The sequence below is a fragment of the Scophthalmus maximus genome, chromosome 3, assembly GCF_022379125.1.
Source record: "Scophthalmus maximus strain ysfricsl-2021 chromosome 3, ASM2237912v1, whole genome shotgun sequence".
NCBI lineage: Eukaryota > Metazoa > Chordata > Actinopteri > Pleuronectiformes > Scophthalmidae > Scophthalmus > Scophthalmus maximus.
Genome location: NC_061517.1, coordinates 2,073,766 through 2,096,252, shown reverse-complemented (window position 1 = coordinate 2,096,252; position 22,487 = coordinate 2,073,766). Strand labels below are relative to the sequence as shown.

The 22,487-nt window shown below is 47.8% G+C and overlaps 1 protein-coding gene across 2 annotated transcripts in view; it reads left to right on the top strand.

Moving 5' to 3' along the window:
* Window positions 1–21,810, top strand: part of dlgap4a (discs, large (Drosophila) homolog-associated protein 4a) — a 61,379-nt gene extending 39,569 nt beyond the window's left edge. The window contains exons 2-11 of one of the 2 annotated variants that reach the window (XM_047331161.1): window positions 1,347–2,631; window positions 2,900–3,135; window positions 4,426–4,573; window positions 6,547–6,766; window positions 16,782–17,212; window positions 17,318–17,415; window positions 18,371–18,816; window positions 19,469–19,560; window positions 19,843–19,995; window positions 20,094–21,810. In XM_047331161.1, the coding sequence (XP_047187117.1) occupies window positions 1,426–2,631; window positions 2,900–3,135; window positions 4,426–4,573; window positions 6,547–6,766; window positions 16,782–17,212; window positions 17,318–17,415; window positions 18,371–18,816; window positions 19,469–19,560; window positions 19,843–19,995; window positions 20,094–20,324 (3,261 nt within the window). In that variant the 5' untranslated portion in view covers window positions 1,347–1,425 and the 3' untranslated portion in view covers window positions 20,325–21,810. Of the gene's footprint in view, window positions 1–1,346; window positions 2,632–2,899; window positions 3,136–4,425; window positions 4,574–6,546; window positions 6,767–9,121; window positions 9,299–16,781; window positions 17,213–17,317; window positions 17,416–18,370; window positions 18,817–19,468; window positions 19,561–19,842; window positions 19,996–20,093 lie in introns of those variants that run through there. The other variant, XM_047331160.1, reaches the window with a different exon arrangement.
* The last annotated feature ends 677 nt before the right edge of the window (window positions 21,811–22,487 follow it).

Sequence of the window (22,487 nt, the reverse complement as noted above, 5' to 3'; positions counted from 1 at the left end):
TGAGTTTTTTTCTTACCCTCCAGGAGCTGAATACACACAGCACTACAGTACATACAGTAAGTGGTCGTACATATGCATGAGGCCATGTGAGGTTACACTGTGCACACACACGCACACGCAGAACCAGACTTACATGAACCGTGGACATTATCCCCCCCCCCCGTGATGCTCGACACTGGACAACAGGGCTTCGTCGGTGTGGCGGGTTCGGTGTGTGGGCGGCGAGCACGTGTGTGTAGGTGTGTGTCAGTTAGTCAGCAGTGGCGCCTACGGGACGTGAGGGCGTGGGGCGGGCGGGGGGGGGGGGTTAGCCCTCCACCCCAGGCAGGGTGTCATGCTTTCTGTGGGAGAAGCTCTGATTGTGACCATTGACTGGTCGGTGAGTCACTGACTCTCCGTGCGTCTGCCAGAGTGAATCCTGAAATGTCATCGCCTCTTCGTAGTAGAACAACTTGTGTGCTCAGAATATCTCCATCATTTCTGTCCAATATCTAATACAGAAGCCAGTGCAAATACAGCTTGGAACTCATTTCTCGTTGGGCCCAGAATTCCTCAGCGGTAGTGAAGATTTATTATTCCCCCCACGATCAGAAAGGGAAGGATTCACAGTTTATCCCACGGTGTGGATTTGGCAAAGTACTAAGAAAGATTTGTGGGAGATGAGGGGTTAATTTTTTTCTTGCTCCATGAACAAACAGAGCTTCTCAAGATATGAAACTCATTCACGTGTGTGAGTCACAGGATCCTTCTCCTGTCGGAGCTCCAGGCCGCACATCGCTCCGACGTCTGGGGTCGGGCCTCCGGCCGGCTGCTGTCGGGCCGCGGTGGACGTTCATGTGACTACATTTAGAAAGACTAATGTTGATGATTTAGGCTGACGGAGAAAAAACTAGTCTAGTTCCAACATGTGATTTTTTTATTATACATTGTTTGAAACTTTGAAATTTTGAAGTGTGCTGTAAGACCCAAATATAATGTGTTTGGGTTTTTCACCCAAACCTGAAGTGTCCCTTGTTTACTTGCTCCTAGTGCGCCACCTGGTGGTTTGTTGTGTAAGGAAACTAATGCAGGAACTGACTGCAGAGCGACTGTGACTCTGTTAGTCTTTTCTTTCGAAGGGACTCCCTGAAAGAGAAAACCTCTTCTGAATCGACCATAACTCGAATATGTTCATAACCTTTAGGTATCGATGTGTTGCGCTCCCCCTCTGCAGCTTTGCACTGTACACATGACTATTTTATAATTCTATAATGTCTATAAAGGGAGAACACTGGCACACACAAAAACCTCCTAAGTAGCAGACTCTCATGTGTAACAGCTGATGACTGAGTGTCTCTACGTTGCAGGACGATGATCAGCCCTCCAGGTCTGTAGACGGCGTCTTGACCGGACGACATGTTCTAAGGGGCGACCACCTCAGCCACCATGAAAGGGTTAGGAGCCAACCGCAGTCGCCACCTGTCGGACTCGTGTGAGCCGGCGGGATGCCACCAGAAGCCTCTGTGTCCCATGAGCTCGGACCCTCACGGCGCCTTCATGTTGAGCCCCGTCATGAACCACTACGGCACCCTGGACCCGCATCTCCACCAGTGCTCCCCCACCAGCCCCACCGGCCTGCCCCCCGACTGCCTGCTGCCCTTCAGCCAGATGTCCAACAGCAGCACCTTCCCTCGTCTGCACTTCACCGCCCAGGCCGACCAGGTCGACTGCCCCCAGGGCTGTTTGGCCGGCGGTGGAGTCGGGCAAGGCGGCAGGGCGGGGACGCTGTCCACCTCCTTGTCCATGGGTATGGGCTTAGGCCTGGGCCTCACCGGCGCTCCCATGATCACCAGCGGCTCGGCCACCATATCGTCGGCGGCAGCGGCCAAGATGAACCGGTTGCCCTCCAACCTTCTGGACCAGCTGGAGAGGCACCTGCCCCTGCAGCGGGACGGCTTCAGCACTCTGCAGTTTCACAGGGGACGCATGTCGAAGCAGCGCAGCGAGAGTCCGGGACGCATCCGTCACCTGATGCACTCTGTGCAGAAGCTGTTCGCCAAGTCCCAGTCCCTGGAAAGCTCCGGGATCAAGGGCAACGTAAACGGCCGCTCCGCCGGTGGAATGGCCGGCACCACAGGGACTTGCGAGGACGGTGGCAGAGCGAGCCGCAGGAGCAAGAGCAAAGACAGGGCTAAAACTGAGGGGCCGAAGCCGAGACCCAGGCCCAATGCACTAGGCCTCTGGAGCTCAGACGACGCCCTGGACACTGACACTACCAAAGCTGGCACTATTGCCGTGGGCTACCGCAACCCGCTGACCATGATGACCCTCGGCAGGGCGGTGTCGGACAGCCAGGCTCCTCCCAGACACATCCCACAGGGCTACCACACCATCTCCGCACACACGCTCAAGACCTCGAAAAGCAGCGGCGACCTCAAGTTCCTGGCCTGCCAGGCGACACAGGTGGGATCCAGGGACGCGGAGGGAAGAGGCAGGGCGAGCAAGGACGACACGCTGGTGAAGAGGGGCACCTGGTCCACCCTCACCCTCAGCCAGGCCAGGCAGGTTCTGCAGAAGGGCTCGGCCACGGTCAACAGGACCCTGCTCAAGTCAAAGTCGTGTCACCAGGACCTGACGCAGCAGTTCCTTCAGGTAGGAGGGCCAGTGAGTATTCATCTTCTTCATCTTCATCCTCTCTGTAAGTTTGCATGGAAAATCTTTCTAGTTTCTCTGCAGGACAGTTCCTGCTATTGCCGTTAATTTCAGTAGATTGACCCTTGCTCTGTTTATCACAAACACTTTATCCTCATATTCATACTCGTCACGTTTGTAGATTTGTCCTACGACTCTTTGTCTTTCTGCTGCACATGCCCAGAATCCTATTTGCCTTCAAAACGAGCGTTTGTGTCTTTTAATCCAGGTCCCACTGGGCGACTGGGCGGGAACTTTGGGCCGCGGCCGGGGGAGGGGGACCGAGATCCCCTGTCGACGGATGCGCAGCGGCAGCTACGTGAAAGCGATGGGAGACGTGGAGGACAGCGAGGACTCGGAGGGAAGCCCCAAACCTTCCCCCAAGTCGGCGGCTCGCCGCCAGAGCTACCTGAAGGCCACGCAGCGCTCGCTGAGCGAGCAACAGCCCCCGCCGCCTCCACGCAAGTGAGTCTCAAAGCACAAACACGTCAAATTCGTTACACTGGAACTGTTTTGTTTTTTTACCATAGTTGAGTTCTTTTTTTCAAATTGTAGGCGGGAGCATTTTCCTCGTGTCCCCCAAAGTTAGTCAGCAGGAGGCAGCATCTTGTCATGAATCACTGTTGGGACAAGTTTAAAATGGAGTCTTGTGAGATGCAGCTGACTGAGGCAGGACACGACGGCACAGTGGTCGTCGTCTTTGTCTGCTGCTACAAAAGGCGAAAGCGATAGGAGATGAAACGTGTCCGTGTGTTTTGCCTCCTCACCCGCTCCGACAGGCCTCGTTGCTACGCGCTCATGCGGGAGGATTATCTGTGGTCGCCTCTGCACAGTGCATGCTCTGTGCAGCACCTGAGGTCAGTGTCGTCCAGAGACGGAGCAGTGCAGCCCCCCTCCGCCCGCCCCTCGCCTGCCCCACCAACCATGACCCTCCACCAGTGTCTAACCCTCCCAGTGCTCCCGCCACCCCCCACCCCCCAACCCCCCACCCCCCTCTGCTCCATCTCTTCTTCCCTTGCAGGTTTTCTGCGTGGCGTGTTCCTACTTAACGCTGACCCCGGTTTCATAACATGCAAATTGTCCATGGAAATCACTGGAACACACCCGGCCGCTCAGTGAACACACACTGTCACTCACACCAGAACAGAGGAAACGGACCAACATGTCCCCAGTAGAGCTGCACAACAGTTAATCCATCAAAATTCTCTGATTTCAGCTTCTTAAATGTGAATATTTTCTGGTTTCTTTGCTCCTCTGTGAACCTGTCGATTATTTTCTCGATGAATCGATCAGTTGTTTGGTCCATAAAATGTCATAAAATGGTAAAACATGTCGATCGTGTTTCCCAAAACCCCCAAGATGATGTTTTTGATTTGTCCACACATCGAAGATATTCAGTTCACTGTCACAGAGCAGCAAAGAAACCAGAAAACATTCACATTTAAAAAAAACTGAAATCTCAGAATTTTGATTTTATTTTTCAAAAAAAAAATACTTGAACCGACTAATCGATTATCAAAATGGTGGCCGATTATCTATTGGTCGTTTACTGATCAATCAGCTGTTGCAGCTCCACATTGTTTCCTCTGCGCTGCTATTCTAAAACCCCGAGCACACGCGACACCATCCGCACGTCTCGGTTGGATTGAGGTTTGAAGTGTAAAGTTTCTCCGGGATCATCGTCGACTAAACGCGGCCCTCGAGTGTTCCCGACCGTCGGGAGGGGTCCGTCATTAACACGCTCGCTCCCCACAGCTCGCTGCCGTCGCTGAAAGAGCTGTCGACCAATCGGAGCCTGGATAACCTCGACTGCCTGGTGGGCCCGCTGGACGCCCCGCCGCGCCAGCGGAACAGCGATTTCCCCCAGTGCTCCGGCACGCTGGGCCGAGGCCCGGCCACTCAGGTACGTCCGGTTCGGGGCTACGGGGCCTCATCTCACGGTGTCGATGGCAAGAAAGACGTCTGTTAAACTCAAAGAGCTATCGATTGGAGTCCTTGTCGACCATCGAGGGGAGTGAATGAGCAAAAGAATACATGTGAGGGAACTACGAGGCTCCTGTGGGAGAATATTTCAATATGCGCGTGAGTAAATTTGCCGATTGTCAAAGTGGGACGTCGGCCTCGGTGCTTAACTCTGAGGGAGCTTATCGCACATCTGCGGAATCACACAAGCGGACAAGAGCAAACAGGCTTTCATAGAGAGGTGACAGTGTCCGTCTGCATTCGTACAGTACACGCATCAAGCAGACAATGAGGCAGGGATTCAGCTTCCCCTCAGAGGACAGTTCGATCAGAATAAAACATGTGCAGGTAGTAAACTAGTTGATTTTTAGTATTTGTAATGTTGTATTTGCCATTAATATGCCAAAACCGCTAAAAATAAACACTACTGGTCGTTCATATACTATTTCTTCCTCTGATGTGACACAATCAGACGCGTCAGATCAATCCCATCGCACAGTGACAACACAAACATAGAAATACTGGAACGGAGCTATTTCAAGTAACTCGCACGCTGCTGCATGAAATATTCTTTGAACACCGGCCCTGAACCCAGAACTAAAATCCCTCTTCTCTGTATCAGCTTTAGATCTTTTTCGGAAACATGTAAACTAATCGTCGGAACGCCGCCTGCCTGTGTCTTAGCGGTGGAGAGAAACTACGGGCTTCTGCTCGAGTGAAGTACAAGTACCTCAAAAGTTGCACGTTAGTGCAAAGGTAGACGAGCAGAGATATTTCCCAGGAGAACGTGTGATCTGCTCCGGCTGGTCAACGGGATCCTGCTCCGTTCCGGTTCGCCCCATGTTGCCAAATGTTCTCCGACACCTTTCCGAGTGAAGTCATTTGAAGTGTGTGCTCTCACGGGTGCACAGAGTGACGCCTCAGCCGTTCCGTCAATATTAGCTCCACTGTGTTGATTCACTGGAAATCTGCCAAAAAAAACAAAACACCATCACACTGTAAATAGGTGGAAAGTGTCGTGGGACGTCCCGGGCTTCTCCACGAGGGGGTTCAGGAAAACCTTTCCTCTCCCGCTTTCAAACGGATGATGAATCCAAACTTTATCAAGTCCCTAATGAATTTTTAATTTGTTTTTACGTCTGTTGGCGCTTCAGTGTTGAGATTTGTGTCATGTTGAGGCAAGTAAATGCACATATTGGAAAAAGTTCAATAAAAAAGATTCCAAGTAAAACATGTGAGTGAATAAAAGACAATTCCGAGGTACTTGACTTGAATATTTCAGTTTTAAAATATGCCGAGTTATTCTTCTACTACTACCAAAGCTCACAGGGGGAAATATGTCATATTTATATTCCACTGCATTTATCTGAAATCTATAGTTACGATTGTTGTTCCCAGACTTTGTGACCCCTCGCAGGAAAACAGTTCCATGTTTGAGATGTTATTAAGAGGTCAAAGAGGTCAAACTTTTCAACAGTTCAAAGTTTTATGAATCATAATTTTTTTCCCCGTTCCTTCTTAATGCATCAATTATCTAGAGAATATTGTATAGTGATCCTTCGGAGGGGAACCAACCAGTGAAACACTGTTTACACGGTGATGCGTTAGGATTAGGAATCTAATAATGCCATTAATAATAAAATAACAGTCTCAGGCTTCAGTTTTCTGTGGAATCAGTTGTATTTTATTCTTTTTTACTTTGTGATAAAACTTCTGTTCTTTTATTGAAGTAGGATTTTGGACAAAGAGACCTACTTGTAACTGAGTGTTTCCACCATTGTTGTACCGGAACTGTTGCTCAAGTGAAGGGTCAGTGTGAGCGTCCTCCACCGCTGGGCGAACGGACCTGGTTGAACGCATGTTTCTCAGTCTGCCGTCTGCCCTCAGCGTGTGAGTCTGCACACGTTCTTTCAGGTATGCGGGCAGGGCTGCGGCCACGCGGTGCCCTACTACGACGGGGAATCGCAGGCGGTGGAGGCCCTGGATCTGCCCGCGCCCACGTGCTTCCGGTCACGCAGCCACAGCTACCTGCGGGCCATCCAGGCGGGCTGCTCCCAGGACGAAGACGAGGACTCGGACTCCTCGCCGCCGCCCACCGCCGCCACCGCAGGCTACGGCTACAGCTCCGACACCCGTGAGTACCAGTGACAGGAACAAGTGTTTAGCTGAAAGAGGAGGGAATGCCAGCCAAATGTCAACAGCACAACTTTTCATACAGCATAATGTCAATTGAAAGGAGACGATACACTTTTGAATTGCTGAAATCCAACATATTCACATATTGATAATTGCTGATAAAGTACATGTAGAAATTATCAAACCCTTTTTGTTGATGGAAAATACAAAGGAAACATATATACTAATATATAGACAGTACAAATTTAAATATTAACCTTGTTGTATCTTAGATGAACAGTTTTTTTCATTTTGGAATAGAAAATATATAATATATAGATATAGATATGATAATTATAAAATTATAATAATTCAATATTATATAATATTCTGCACTATGTTGTTATAAAGAGATTTATTATAGTTTTGGTAATCAGTTTTGTTCTTTCTCTAAAGTGCGAAGAATCCAAGATATGCCTGATGCATTTCATAAGCATGTTAAAGATGATGATGATCTTCATACATCCAAATGATACAGACAACTGTTATTCCATGAACTTTAAACAACAGGAAAACCGTACTACTGTACATCAGTTTTTAATAACTCCTCCTCTGGCAGATTTCACAGCTCGCAGATGCTTTCTGTTCTTGATCCAAGATTTGTCGCCCACTTTTCACTTCACTTCTCGTTCTGTGATATTTTTAGGCTCTTTCTGCCATACGGCAGATTCATCACCTACTGTATCCACAGATTTACAACGACTGTTTCAGTCAGAAGTGGGTTTAAGACGTACGATATGGATCATATTGCTCTTGTAAAAAGCCTGCTGCCTCATTTCGGTTTCACTCTCTGTAAGTGACAGCATGACATTCTGCATCGAGTATCAACTGATGTTTATTTTAGATTCATTCTAAGCTCATGAAATAACAAGTAACCGTGCGAGAACATTCAGGAAAAAAGGCGAATTTCAATGTCCATTTCATGCAGCAGCGGTAGTTTTATATTTTCATTTCAAAAATCCACAAAATATTTGCCCAAACGTTTGCATTAAAGGTGTACTTAGTATTGCCTCATACTGTAATATGCATTAAAATTATACTGTACATGAAAAGCTGAATTTATATTGGACTTGTGCCTCGTACAGTGCACATTGGCTGTTCAATGTTAACCCCCATTGTACACGACAGTTTCATTTTGTATTCACAGACAAAACAGTACTCTGCAGCTAAAATGATCAATCGATCGATTGAAAAATTTATTTGGGAATCAATTTTAATGAATTTCAAGTCATTTTTAAGCAAAAATCTCAAACTATTCTCTGCTACCAAATTTATGAATGAAAAGATTCAGTCTTGGATACCACATTGGACCAGGTCCAGATAGAAAACCATTATAACTCAACTTGTCAAATTTGGACTGGATTGTTACATTTGTGAAACCTTTATTCTATTTGTGAAAATGCCAAAAAGGGAGATTCTATAGCTTTTTTCACCTCAAAACCGCATCGGACCAAAAAAACCCTGATGAAATCACAATTTTTTGGCATTTTCACGAAGAGAATAAAGGTTTCACAAATCTGAAACTATGTCTTAAAGAGTCTTTGGTCTCCCCGTGACAATGTAGTCCAGATTTGACAAGTCAAGTAGTGGTTTTTCATCTGGACCTGGTAAAATACGGAGGTCGCTCAGCAGCATTGTAGGTTAAGTAACTGACAAATCATAAGCTGCGAATCGGACGATAACTTCAGCGTCGTAGGATGGCGGCTCATTCATAACTGGAGCAAATTTCGGATAAATTTGAGATTTATACAATTATGTAGGTCCACTTGTTTTTTTTGGGGGGGGGGGTCCTGATGCTTGCAAATAAATATAATATATCCAATGCGGTAAACAGGTATTGTCTGATTTTGTGCTGCCAATACAGTTTTTGTATTTGTCTTGACAGACACGGTAAATAATTCAATTTTAATTTTTGAATAAAAAATAATTTTTCTTTTCTTTCTTTTTTGCAGAACCATAAAAGAAAAATAACTCCATGTCATCAGATATTTAAAAAAACAGAAATCACACATTCATTTTTTTTCTTTTTTCTTTTTTCTTTATGTCTAGACTCGCGTCTGTTCCCGCGCCGCTCGGAGACAAAATGAAACGCACCCACCGTGAAAAGCGACATTCACACACACACACACACACACACACACACTCACACACACTCACACACACACACACACTCACACACACTCACACACACACACACTCACACACTCACACACACACACAAACCCCCGCGACTTTAAAAACCAATCGCCTCCGTCATCGCTTACGCCGAGGAACCGGCGCGGTCCAATCGCGTGGCGAGGAGCGGTCACCGGTGGAAACGTGGACTCCCCCTCCAAAAAAAACCCTCGTCGTCAAGGGCGTGTCCAACAGATCTTTTCTTCCCAGCGTCGTTGTTGTACCCCGACGCCGCCGCCGCCGCCGCGTCTCGTCCGCGGTTTCTATTCATGAATGAGCCGGGAGACACACGGACCACCGAGCCGCCCGCGACACGGTAAGACGGTCTCCTTCGCATCGCTCCACGGTACCGGGCCGTCGCGGCTCCGACTGTCAGCGGGTGCTGTCGGCGCGCTAGCAACAATCGAGCTAGCGCGATGCTAATGGATGCTGCTCGCGCGTTAAGCTAGCTAACGTGGATGGGAGACCCTGCGCGCGGGGCTCGGTCGCGGCACGGGCGGCGTGGCCGGACTCGTAACGGGGCCGGTGCGGCCGCCGGTGGTTCTCCGGTGGCGACGAGGCGTGAAAACCAACCGGCAGCAGCGTCTCTTTTGTCGGCTCGCCCACTCGTCTACGAGAATACAACGCCTCCGGCTAACGACGCTGCTCAACGTCAGATGCCCCGTCGTGTGTGTGTGTGTGTGTGTGTGTGTGTGTGTGTGTGTGTGTGTGTGTGTGTGTGTGTGTGAGTGTGAGTGTGAGTGTGAGTGAGTGTGAGTGTGTGTGTGAGTGAGTGAGTGAGTGAGTGAGTGAGTGAGTGAGTGTGTGTGTGTGTGTGTGTGTGTGTGTGTGTGTGTGTGTGTGTGTGTGTGTGTGTGAGTGTGTGTGTGTGTTAGCTAGTCTGTTAGCCGCAAGCTAACAGTAGCCGAGGCGGGTGGACCCCGCTCGGTACCGGGGCCACTCGTGCTGAACCGGACCGATCACATCATTAGAAACCACACTGGCAGATACAATGTGTAATATGACATCTCTTATTTTAGCGAATAGCTCGATTCAAGAGGTCGATTAAATGACACCGATCGTTGATCTGAAAAAAAACCCAAAAAACAAGCCCAAGACATTCCTCTTTCGAATGATTCACAACTGGAGGCTGACAGATCATTTCATGTTTTATTTGAAAAACCCTAAGCGGTTAATTCGACATGAAGTGACACAGACATGAGACACGGAGGAAGCTATGATTCACCCACCGGTCCCATTTCAAACTTTGCAGTCCCTCTCCATGCACCATGTGAACATTCACAAAAGCAGCTCCCTGCCTCATGATATGATTTCTGATATGATTTTGTTGTTGTTGTTGTTGTTGTTGTTGTGTAACCCCAACTGCCTCATCTGCAGCGGCTTCTGTCTGGCTCCCAGCGGCTTGTTGTTCAGTAGCCAGGCAGCCGCCATGTGTGAAGACCTGAGGACACGATCAATAATTGATCAGCTTCCTGCCATGTGCAGCGCTCTGCAGTCAGGACAGTTCCCCGGGCTCTTAGGAGGGAAGGAAGGATGTGCTCGTCCCATCGTCCACGCTCACACACCTTATTGTTTGAGGCTATTTTTTTATTTTAACCAAAGCTGGATTTAAATGTTAATCCACCCGTCAGTTGACTGATCCCGCCGCTGGCTGGCTGGCTGGGTGGGGATGCATCCGTCTCTTTGGCTTCGATGCTTCATTGTAGCCACAAGGCGTGTTCACGTTCATTGTGTCCAGCAACATATTACACAAGAAGTGGTGTGTCTGTGTGTTACCGTGGATCGAGTGTGAGTCATCTTCCACAGTCTATCACACACACCACACACTCTTCCTCCTCTCACACTCATTGATGAGGTAATCTCTCGCCTGAATGGGTGAAGCAGGGTTTCACAGTGAGGCCGACAGACGGGCTTCCTGATGATAGTGTGTGTGTGTGTGTGTGTGTGTGTGTGTGTGTGTGTGTGTGTGTGTGTGTGTGTGTGTGTGTGTGTGTGTGTGTGTGTGTGTGTGTGTGTGTGTGTGTGTGTGTGTGTGTGTGTGTGTGTGTGTGTGTGTGTGTGTGTGTGTGTGTGTGTGTGTTCTATTTAACATGGTTACAGCAGAGCGAACGCCTCTCTCCATTTCCTGCTCTAATGACACACCGATATGACGACCGCTCCTATGTCGGTTACCATGGGAAAAAAACATTCTTGGTGTATGTTGACGGACTCTTTTTGTGTATTTCAGTAAAACTCATTTAAAGGGGCTGTAAGCGATCTTAAAGCAAGACACGTTTTGTAAAAAAAAAAAAACAGTGAAGATTCCCTCGATGCGGATCTGCTGCTCTGTTTTGTGTTTTTTCGTAATATACAACTTAACCGTGTAGTTTGATTTGATGACGAGAAGGTTGAATGTCTCAGCTCATCCTCACATCTGTACCGATGTCGACAGAATCCTCCATGAATGGCAGGATTCTGGTTTCGGCCACGATGTCCGGTCCTATGCTGTACTTTGTAAAAGCTTAATTCTCGCTTGCGAAAGTTTTTTTCAGGCTTTCAAGCAGAGATAATTTGTTAATCTGTAGCCGTGTTGCTTCGAAAAAGGTATGTCTGCTCTTTGTTTAGTGGTGTTGATTCTAAGATGAAGCTGCAGTGAGAGAAATGATCCCAGTGTCCTCTCGTGCCAAGTTTGACCTCAGTGGCCCTTGTAGTTGTCACGTGTCTTCACATCAGCTGATTTAGGCCTTAACCCAGACTGATGCCCTCGGTCCGTCGGGTCAGAGTCACAGACGGTCGCGAGCGCATCGGCACATACGGCAGTTCAGGATGAACCAACCAGGCGCTCAGCAGTGTAAAGAAGGGTGGACTCAATTATTTGGATTGTGTCTCGGTTTGAATGGCTGTTCTCAAGGCAAGCTCTTTGTTTAAAATTCTGTTCACGGTAGGAACTGTAACGATGATATGTTGGTGAAATCGTAGCTGTTGGTTCTTTCGTCCTTGTTGTGTGTGTTGTGGGTATCGTCTTTCTGTCTCCGCAGATATTGTAGTCTCTGTTGTGATGTCTGTCGTCCCTGATCAGTGCTCGTGCGTCTCGGCTTCCTTCTCGTATTTGTGAAGCTAAACGATATAAAAACATTGTGAAGAAGACAAATATTTCATAAGTCATCAAACAGAGTATGTAACATTGTATGTAGACTGAATGGCGCCATCGACGAGTCATTTTAATATACATAAGGACTCAAAATTTACATGAAAGGCGTGTGTGTGAGCCCGATGCAAAGCTCTGGCTTCAACGCAGGACATGGAACAGTCGTCTACTATCAATTTTTGGATTCATACTTCTCTCGCAAAATCACCAATGAATATACATTATTTTTGTAGTATCAACTGTTTTCTAATGAACTTTTGAACCTTTTCCTGGCTGTCACGAGATTTGACATTTGGGCTAAGACAACGCTTTCTTTTTTAATCAAGTGCCAATTAGCACTAATTGAAATTGCAGTGAATTGAACATGGTGAATATACCTTGTGTGATGAACCTGTTAGTCAGAAGTCATCCTCAGACATGTGTCCCGGTTCTAATCTTTCAGTCTTCGACTCCCACCCGTCTGTCAACCTGCCAAACCGTCTCACAATGAGACGGCTGCTAATCGTCCACTGAGCTTCTGCCGCCGCCTCTTTTTTTCATGAGACCTGGCTCGTGTCCAAAGTTCCACAAAGGGTTCATCCACGATTAGCTGTAATTGCTGCTCACACAGCCCTGGTTGTTTACTTTGCTCTCCACTCAGGAGAATCTAACGTGAAAACTTCAAGCCTAATTAACTTTTAAGTCAGATTCTCTCAGGAATGAGCTCGGCAGCAGTCGAAGACGTCTTGAATCCCAAACCGGCAAACACTGACTCGGAAAATGTAAGAGGAGCTGGTTCTTTGTTTTTAAAAAAACAGGTAATGTTAACTGCTTTGCAAATAGTCGATTGTGTTCACTCAAGTTTTCACCCGCTGTCGAGGGCCCATTAGTGCACATCTCATCGCTCACGGGCGGAGCTGCTGCCGCCACTGGAGCCAGAGACATTATAGCTTCCTAATAGGTGAAGCAATTTAGCAAACGTGTGATCGTCATAGTGACGTTGACAGCTCTCTCAGAGTGAAAAAGAAAATAAGAGACTAATAGACGCCTGCTGTCAATTTGTGTCAGTGTTGCCCGATGCGACATCGAGGAAAAGGGAGGCTACGTTACAACTTAGCGTCAGCAGCCGTCACATTGATTTAAATGCAGCCAGTCTGTCGACATAGTGGCGGTCGGTGCCAATGCAGAAGCTGCAGAGTCACAATGTGAATATTAAGTGCATGCGTCTGCTTTGGCTCCATGCTAACGTCAGCACGAACTGCTGTTTACTTTGCTGTCTAGCACGAACGTTGCTCAGTTCAGCATCAAACTTCTTTCCTCAACTTTCTCCAGTGGTGGAAAAACTCCTATTTCCATCACGGCTTTGCTTGTACTGAATTCAGCCTGCTAGCCACCTAGCCCTGGCCCGGGCAGGCCAGGCTTGTCACTTTCCAACAGTGAGTTGATGGAGCACCGGCAGCTCAGAGGTCACATTATCACCTCTTGTGCTGTAAACGTAATGATTGGTGAAGCTCTCGACGAGCCACCGTCAACACCACCACCTGCTCCCATGGCAACAAACCGCATTTGGCAGCAGAGAAAATGTACACAACGCACCTTTTAATAATCATTCACATCTCTTAATATGGACTCATCGTTCGGTGGCCAGGGCTTAATAGTAGTAAAAGCTCCTTTAGGGATCTGAGGAAATGAATGTTTTCAGCTGGAGGCTATTTGCTGGCACGGCCCACAGATCCAGGGTCCCCGGGCAGTTTGTCATCTCCTAATCACCGCTTGCGCACACCGTACAGCAGTCGGGCAGCGAAGTGGATCGTGCTCTTAGCTGAAGGTGTGAATAATCTGCAATTAGCCCACTTCACTATGACCCATTTGTTGTTGTGGCTCATAAATCGTAGCTGCTGTAGCTGAGAGACATAGAGAGACAGGGCCCCTGTGTGGTCACACTGTTAGAAGAGATGATCTATTTCCGTGTAAATGTGTGTGTGATCAGATGTATAGCTCTCTGAGTGTAAACACTAATGGCAGGCATGTGTTAAGACTCTGTGAGTAATGCGACACATCAGCAGCTTCGGGGGAATGTCGTGTATGTGAGCTATGAGCACCGCAAAACGAGCGTGTCGTTCCTTTCGGAATGAGCGCCGCGTCGCCGGCCGGACGTGTTCTCTGAGGGGGGATTGTCGCCGCAGCTCAGGGGCAGAACGGGCCGCTCGTCGGCCACATGCCCCGGATTCCACAGCGCTGTTTGTGTAAGTTGGTGGGATTTAATGAGGCTGCGCCGGTCGCTGTGATGACGGAAGAGCAGTGGCCCCTTCACGATTACAGGGCGAGAGAATAAATATATCTTCTTAAATTTCTTTTTAAATCACTCATTTGGTCAGGATTTTTTTTTCTACAGAAATGCTACTGTAATCAGGCAACTTTTCAGTCGGCAACGTGCACCAGTCAGCAAGCTGGTTTAAATAGCATCTACCCACCGCCGTCACCACCACAAATTGTTGAAGAAAGCCCCTGGGTTTTTCTTTTCTTGCTTCCCTACTGTCGTTAACTCTGTGTCATCCACCACAGCCCTGCAGTCCGACTGAGCCCAGGGCCATTCCTCGTCCCTGACTCACTAGTCACCCCACACTCAGGCTTCATTTCAGTTTCTGCTGAAAGAGTCGGTGAGTCGGAGGTTCATGTGTCAGCGTCGCAATGTGAAACCTGTGTGCTCGGGCGTCGGTGGCTCTTCTTTTATTCTAATACACTGTTTGGAATTAAGGGTGTAGCACTGTCAGCATTATTTACAGATAAAAATCGGTGTCATTTCCTAAGATTTATAATATTTAAAAAATGTTGAGTGCACTATATCAGTTGAATCTAAATATTGCATAGAAGGGCTTCAACTAACGATTATTTTCATTATCGAGTAACCTGTCGATCTTTTTCTCGATTAATCGATCAGTTGTTTGGTTCATAAAATGGTGAAAAATGTCGCTCCTGTTTCCCCAAAACCCTCAAGATGATGTTTTGTTTTGTCCACACACCAAAGATATTCAGTTTACTGTCACAGAGGAGCAAAGAAACCAGAAGATGTTCACATTTAAGAAGCTGAAATCAGAGAATTTTTTTCTCTTAAAAACTACTTGAACCGATTAATCGAATATCCAAATATTTTATGATTTATTTAGTAGTCCATCATTGGTTGCAGCTCTACAACGAACGTCCAACCTTTCTTTAAACTCTGGTTTTGTTCTCCACCAGGTCCTCGGGAAATTCAATGTGGCTCTTAAGCTGCTAAAATCCACCACAATGTTGAGCCGCTGTTTGCTAACTGTGTCCGTCTGCTGGTCGGGAGCTGGTCAGAGCTTGTTTTCATCCCTCTCACTGGAAACAGCTGCTTGTTGTTGTGGCCGAAAGTTCTGCCGTGAGATGACGAGCGAATCAAAACAAGTCGAGTTGCAGGTCAGACCGCGAAAAACCTGAACTGAAACTCGAGGCGAGCTGCAGATTCGGGTAATAATTCTCTCCAATGAAGCAATTCACATTGTAATTTCATGCTTTGTCATGATCAGTTATAGCTGTAAAATATGGCTCTATTTTTGTAGTACTAAATGCAGTCCGGTTATTTCGGTGACGATGTGTTCACCGACGCGATGTGGTTGGATTTGATTTCAGTCCTGTAAATGTTAAAAGGTTGGGTTTTTCCCGTGTTGTCCCGTCTCTATATTTCTGACAGGACTGTTTGACGTCCGCTACAAGCAGAGGAAGTAGAGGCTGAATTTAATACCTGTACGGCCGCTCCATGTGTCCTCGCTCCAGGCTTTTCACTGGCTCATATTTATCTGGGCCAAGTTTGGTCAAACATATGAATGAGTTGAGAGAGAGAGAGAGTGTGACGAGAGAACAAAGCCGGTGAACAAGAGAAATAAAAATGTTCTTCTCTGGTCTCTTGAAGGCCCCTCCCTCCCTCCCAATGAAGCCCAGTCTGCTCTGATTGGCCTGCTGACTCCACACTGTGTTGTTATTGGTCAACCGCTTCCGGCGTGTGCAGGAAGTTTTCTCACACTCGCTTTTACCTTGGCTTTGTTGGGGCTGTGTCAGACTCGCTGCTAGACACTTTATGCTTTTCTAGTTTTCTCCCTGTACCGCCGACTTTGGGCTTATTTAATTTTGCGCTACTTTTACATAAAGAAAAAAGCTTTAACACACTGAGAAAATCTGATAAAGCAGATCATGTCTCCTTTAAAAATGCAGATCATCAACCTCAGGGACAGAGACTTGTGCCTATGCATATAATAAGAGAAATAAGAACATTTAATAGGAAAAGGGATTAAGAGAAAGACGGGCTAAAAAGGTATATTCCCAGTTTAGTTCCTGGACCCGAGTGGTGGTGTTGTCACACAGTCCCCAGAGCAGAAGGACCGGAGGTGTGGCGTGAAAGAGACGATCCCCAGAGTCGGACTGACGTCAGTGGAACACAAACAGCCAGCAGTTTTACAGGGACAAGCATACACCTTTAAAAAAAAAAAAAACTCCTGATGGAGGCAGCAATAAGGGCAAGGAGCATGTTTGTTTTTCAGATGTTTATGGTTTTATGATCTGCTGATCAGCAGGAATCAGCGGGCTTCTGATCATTTGTCCCTTTCTGTCTGAAGCCAGAGGAGCCAAGTGGCAGGTTTTCTCACTCTGAGCTCTTTTGTTTTTCTACCAACAGTCGGCAGTAGGAAGGCCCCTCCTCCGGTGCCACCCCGCACAACCTCCAAGCCCCTCATCTCCGTGACGCTGCAGAGCAGCACCGAGTCGGCCCAGGACACGTACCTCGACCAGCAGGATCGCGGCAGCGAGGCCAACAGCCAGTCGGGGCGTAGCAACTCCTCCGACAGTCTCTGTAGCATCCGCACGGGAAGTCTGGCTAAGGCGACCCGGCCTCCACCAGCTGCCGCCGCTCCTGCGCCCGCCCCTGCGCCCGCCACGGGCTCTGCCACGCCTCCTGTTCCTGCCCCTCGCGAACTCCCTCCCACCATCACCGTCACCACCGCCACTTCCACGTCCACCCAACCCCAAAATGACACCCTGAGCGCTGTCGTCACCCTCGAGCAGCCGCCGACTGCATCCAAGAGGAAACTGTCCTCAATAGGAATTCAGGTAAAATCCATCTGCTGTCATACCGACAGATAGATAAAGCCTCCGTCAGAGTTGTATCTGACTGCTTTTGTGGTGTCAATGTTTTTTACGTTTTGATTTTTTTAGGTGGATTGCATTCTTCCAACTTCCAGAGAGGAACCACTGTCCCTGGCCACGCCCCTAAAGTTTCAGTCAATAGGAGTTCAAGTGGAGAACGGCAGGCCGTGAGTAAACATTTTACATTTAACAGTGAACCTGACGTTTTCTACATAAAGACAGGGTTCCTGCGCAGTATGGAGAAGTATGGAATTTGATTTGAGTAATTTCCAGGTCTGGATAAGTCTGGGGGAGAGGAAAGAGAGTATGGAAAAATATGTGTGTGTCCAGACTGAAGTCTAAACAGATGTGAGTCCAAAGAGTTTAGAATAACTAACGAGCCGTCTCGATCTCTGTGATAAACTCTAAGCGGTAGTTCAAATGTGACTATGACCGGGGGAAGAATAAGTAGTTACTTTGTACTGTTGATGATAAAATACTCATTTATTTTTTATATTAATATATACTGAGTAAACATCTAGCTATTTTTTTTTTACTCGGATTTCAAATGTGGTCCAAAAAATCTACAGAGAACCCTGGAAATTTGAAATTCGAACATGTGTAAAATAGGTTGCAAAGACAGATGCACTTGATAAGAAATAGGACGATTAGATATTTTACCATCTACATACGGTGATTTTTCCTTTTAATGATGTCATTGAGACTTAATGGCCTTTATGTTTCCTCCTGCTCTTCCTTCAACGCAGCCTGTGCCACTGAGCAGCGTCGCTCTCTGACCGATGTCCTTCAACTCTAGATTTGTCCGTAGTGAACTGAACACTGACCAATTAAACCTTAATCACGTTGGTCTGACTGTCGGTTTCCTTCTCTCCCGCTCATTATCTCCAAAGCAGTCGCTTTGCCATCTGCTGAGCTTTAATGATTTTATACCTGATCTGTGCCTAATGTCCCCACTGCCCCCGGCCTCCATCTTTACCGTCCTCCTCTCTCTGAAACGTCCGGCGCTGCAGCATCTTGACTGTTCCTGTAGAATACGTTTTATTCATCTCTTCCTGTAACTTGTCTGTCAGGAGCTGACGTGTGTGTGTGTGTGTGCGCGCGTGTGTGTGCGTGTCTCTGCAGTCTCAGCCGCGACAGCAGCATAGCCTCCAGACAAGACACGGAGACCGAGCCTCAGGAGCCCCAGGACGCCGCGCCCACAGAAAACAACATGGAAGCCAACTGCACCAACAGTCAGACGGTGAATAACAGCGCCGCTGCCAACTGCCCGGACAAAGCCATGGACCAGCAGCCCCTCAAACACACCTCGGCCCCGCCGCCCAGGATAACCACCTCGCCCCCCGAGACCCTGGACCCGGCTTTAGACCCGTCCTTGTTGCCGCCGCCGGACCCCAGCTTGGAGACGGGAAACTGCAGCGCGCACGGAGACTGCGTTCAAACCGGTGCGCCGGCCTGCCTCCGGGACGGCAACTGGTTCCTGAAGCTGCTGCAGGCGGAGACGGGCCGCATGGAGGGCTGGTGTCGGCAGATGGAGCAGGAGACCAAAGACAACAAGATCTCAGAGGAGGGTGAGTGACGACGACGACGATGACGTGTCGGTACCATCTCCTCAATCTGATCCGCACTCTGTCTTGGATTTCCTGCGGCTACGTTTAAAATGAGGTTCTGTCATTGTCCAGTTCAGAGCTCGGTGCTAATGGACCCGAGACTGTTCAGTAAATGACACAATGTGTAATAAGACATGTATAAAAACAGAGGAACTATATTAATGTAAAAAAGTCAGTGATGTGAAGAATTGATGACTTCGTCAGTGACGTTCACAGACGAGGTCACGAAGTCCGAACCTCGACCGCGTCGACCTGAACACGATAAACTCGTCACTGCATTTCACTCCCAGTTGATGTTGATGCTGATCAGAGTCGCTCCACTTCCCCTGCGCCCACTTCACCGCTCTGCGTCTCTGCAGCGTCTGAAATATGAATGAGCAGCAGATTATCATCATCATCATCATCCCTCCTGCTCCTCTCCTCTGAAGCAAAATGCAAATAATAGGCATAAAAAAGTATAGTAAATAAATTCTACACCGTCATTATCTTCAGTTCCTCGTGTCCTGAGACCTCAGAGTTTTTATCATCACATCTCTTCTTCTTTTTTTAAAGCTCTCAGTTTATTTTATTTCTATTCTCTTGATTTATTCTTGTCTCTCCTCTGCTGTTGCAGTGTTGGGGACGATCCGCAGCGCCGTGGGCAGCGCTCAGCTGCTCATCACCAAGAAGTTCGAGCAGTTCCGAGGCCTCTGCAACGAGAACCTGGTGAGTGGCTCCATCACGTCGTCGGTTCCTCTCTGCGCTGCTGCTGCCGCCGTTGTTTGTCCTCGTCTGTCATTTCATCGCGTTACATCCAGAGAGGAAGCAGAAACGTGAAATCCTCTGATGGATGATCACATTGTCTTTGACTCAGACGTCTGCGGTTCCTCCTTGTCACACTTTCTCTCTCTCGCGTATCTAATTCTGCTGAAATGTAACAATCTGTGAAAGTTGACAAGCATCAAATGTGTTTTCTCTTCGCTGAATGTCTGTTTGTGTCTACACCAGAACATGAGCGCCAACCCGCGGCCGACGGCTCAGGACCTCGCTGGCTTCTGGGATCTGCTGCAGCTCTCGATAGGAGACATCAGCATGAAGTTTGACGAGCTCTACCAGCTGAAGGCCAACAACTGGCAGCTTCCTGAGAAACCAGAGAAGAAGGTAGAGCTGTGCTTAACAGCTTCATGAAAACATGATGTACGTTTTTTTCTTTGCCTGATTCCTGTTCTCTGTATTTTTTGACACGACAACGTCGTCAGGATGAAAAAAACAAGCAGCTTCCATCGTCTGTGCCAAAGAAGCAGTCGAGGCCCCGGCTGTCGGCGGCGAAGGAGCGCGGCAGCGTGGACTCAGCCGTGGACAAGCAGCGGCAGGAAGCCAGGAAGCGGCTGATGGCGGCGAAGCGCGCGGCGTCGGTGCGACAGAACTCCGCCACGGAGAGCGCCGACAGCATCGAGATCTACGTCCCCGAGGCCCAGACCCGCCTCTGAGAGCGGGGGAAACCCGGCGCCGATGACGCCAGACTCTCACTTCAGAACATTCACTGACACATGAACACACACGAACGGATCTGAGGACAAAAAACACGCGGACGCACAGAGAATCCGTCAAAGAAGGAAAAACGTGGCGACGATCCGCCCTGCCGCCATGGGGACACAAGACAAAACATGACAGACGTTTAATACTATTGTTATTATTGTTATTATGATAATTATTATCTCCTAAAAAAGTATATCAAGACTGTCTTAAAATGTGCAAAAGTATCTCGGATCAGGACGTCCTGACGAGGAAGAAGAATCCCAGAAGTTTACTCTCTTTAAACAAACCTCCCTCCACTCGCTGAGTCTCCCACGGCAACATTGTGGCTGCCTGTACATCCACACACACACGCACACACACTCAGGACACACACACACACACACACACACATGCAGGTGCACTCACCGTCCACCGAGTCTTCCTGTTCTGCGTTTGTTTGTATCAGCCCCCCCCCTTCCAATTCCAAGATGGCGTTTTAAAATGCTGAAAACCAGAGGACGGCAGTAGCATATATATATATAGATATATATAGATATATATAGATATATGCATATACATATATATGCATATATATATATATATGCATATATATATATATATATATGCATATATATATATATATATATGCATATATATATATGCATCACACTATTACAATGTTGATTTTGTAAATGTTGTATACCAGATTATTTGTTAGAAAGAGGTCGGTGTTCAGTACCAAGGTAGTTTTTTATAGATCCAGTACATCGAGTACTGTCATGATATATATTACGCACTCGATGCAATCGTTCACTCCACCTCTTTCTCTCTCTCTCTCTCCCTCCCCTTCACACACACACACACACACACACACTTCTTTGTTTGTGTGTGTGTGTGTGTGTTAGAACACATTGTCAAAGTCTTACCTGTGTGTGGCCTGCGAGCTCCAGACGAATGTATGAATCGTGTTCATTTACAGCTCCTGTCGACTTGATCACTGCACTTTTTCCATTCACCTCAGATCATGTTCGCTCCACAGTCTTCTCCTCCTCCTTCTCCTTTTTCTTCTACTTGGTTTCCCGGATCATCCCGACATTCTCTGCTGATGCAGGGGAGCAAAAACACTCACCACTCTCTATGTGGCATATTTTCCCATTCCACCAGACTGCGTGTGACGATGACAATGACGGGGTGGGAGTTTTTAACTTTGCTACTGGAAAGGAAACGGAATAATAACAATAAGCAATAATCATGTAAGAAGGAGCAGCAGGTACCAAGTCTTAAATTATTCCATTCAGCCATCTCCACACGGAGGATGAATGTTTTATTTCTTTTCTGACTCCTTGGAAGAAGAAAAAAAGAATCTCAGGTCGAACTCATCAGTAAAAACAAAAACCACTAAGGATGATTATTTATTCTATTCCCTCAAACGGCCTCGAGCTCAGAGACCTCGTCAGTGTTTCTCTCAGAGAAGTGAAATCAGCTGCCGCCTTCACTCCTTCACTTCACTCGGTCACTCCCTCACTCCTTCACTCCTTCATTCCTTCAGTCCCTCACTCCTCTCCTTCACTCCTCTCCTTCAATCCTTCCCTCCCTCCCTACCTCACTCCCTGAATCCTTCATTCCTTCACTCCTCTCCTTCAATCCTTCCCTCCTTCATTCCTTCACTCTTCTCCTTCACTCCTTCCCTCCCTTACTCCCTCACTACTTTTCTTCACTCCTTCGCTCCCTCACTCCACTCCGTCCTTCACTCCTTCCCTCCCTCACTCCCTCACTCCCTCGCTACTTTTCTTCACTCCCTCTCTCCTTCACTCCCTCACTCCTTCCTTCACTCCCTCTCTCCTTCACTCCCTCACTCCTTCTCTCCCTTACTCCCTCACTCCTTCCTTCAATCCTTCCCTCCCTCACTCCTTCCCTCCCTTACTCCCTCACTCCTTCCTTCAATCCTTCACTCCCTCACTCCTTCCCTCCCTTACTCCCTCACTCCTTCCTTCAATCCTTCACTCCCTCACTCCTTCACTCCTTCCTTCCCTCCCTTACTCCCTCACTCCTTCCTTCAATCCTTCCCTCCCTAACTCCCTCACTACTTTTCTTCACTCCTTCCCTCCCTCACTCCTTCCTTCACTCCTTCCCTC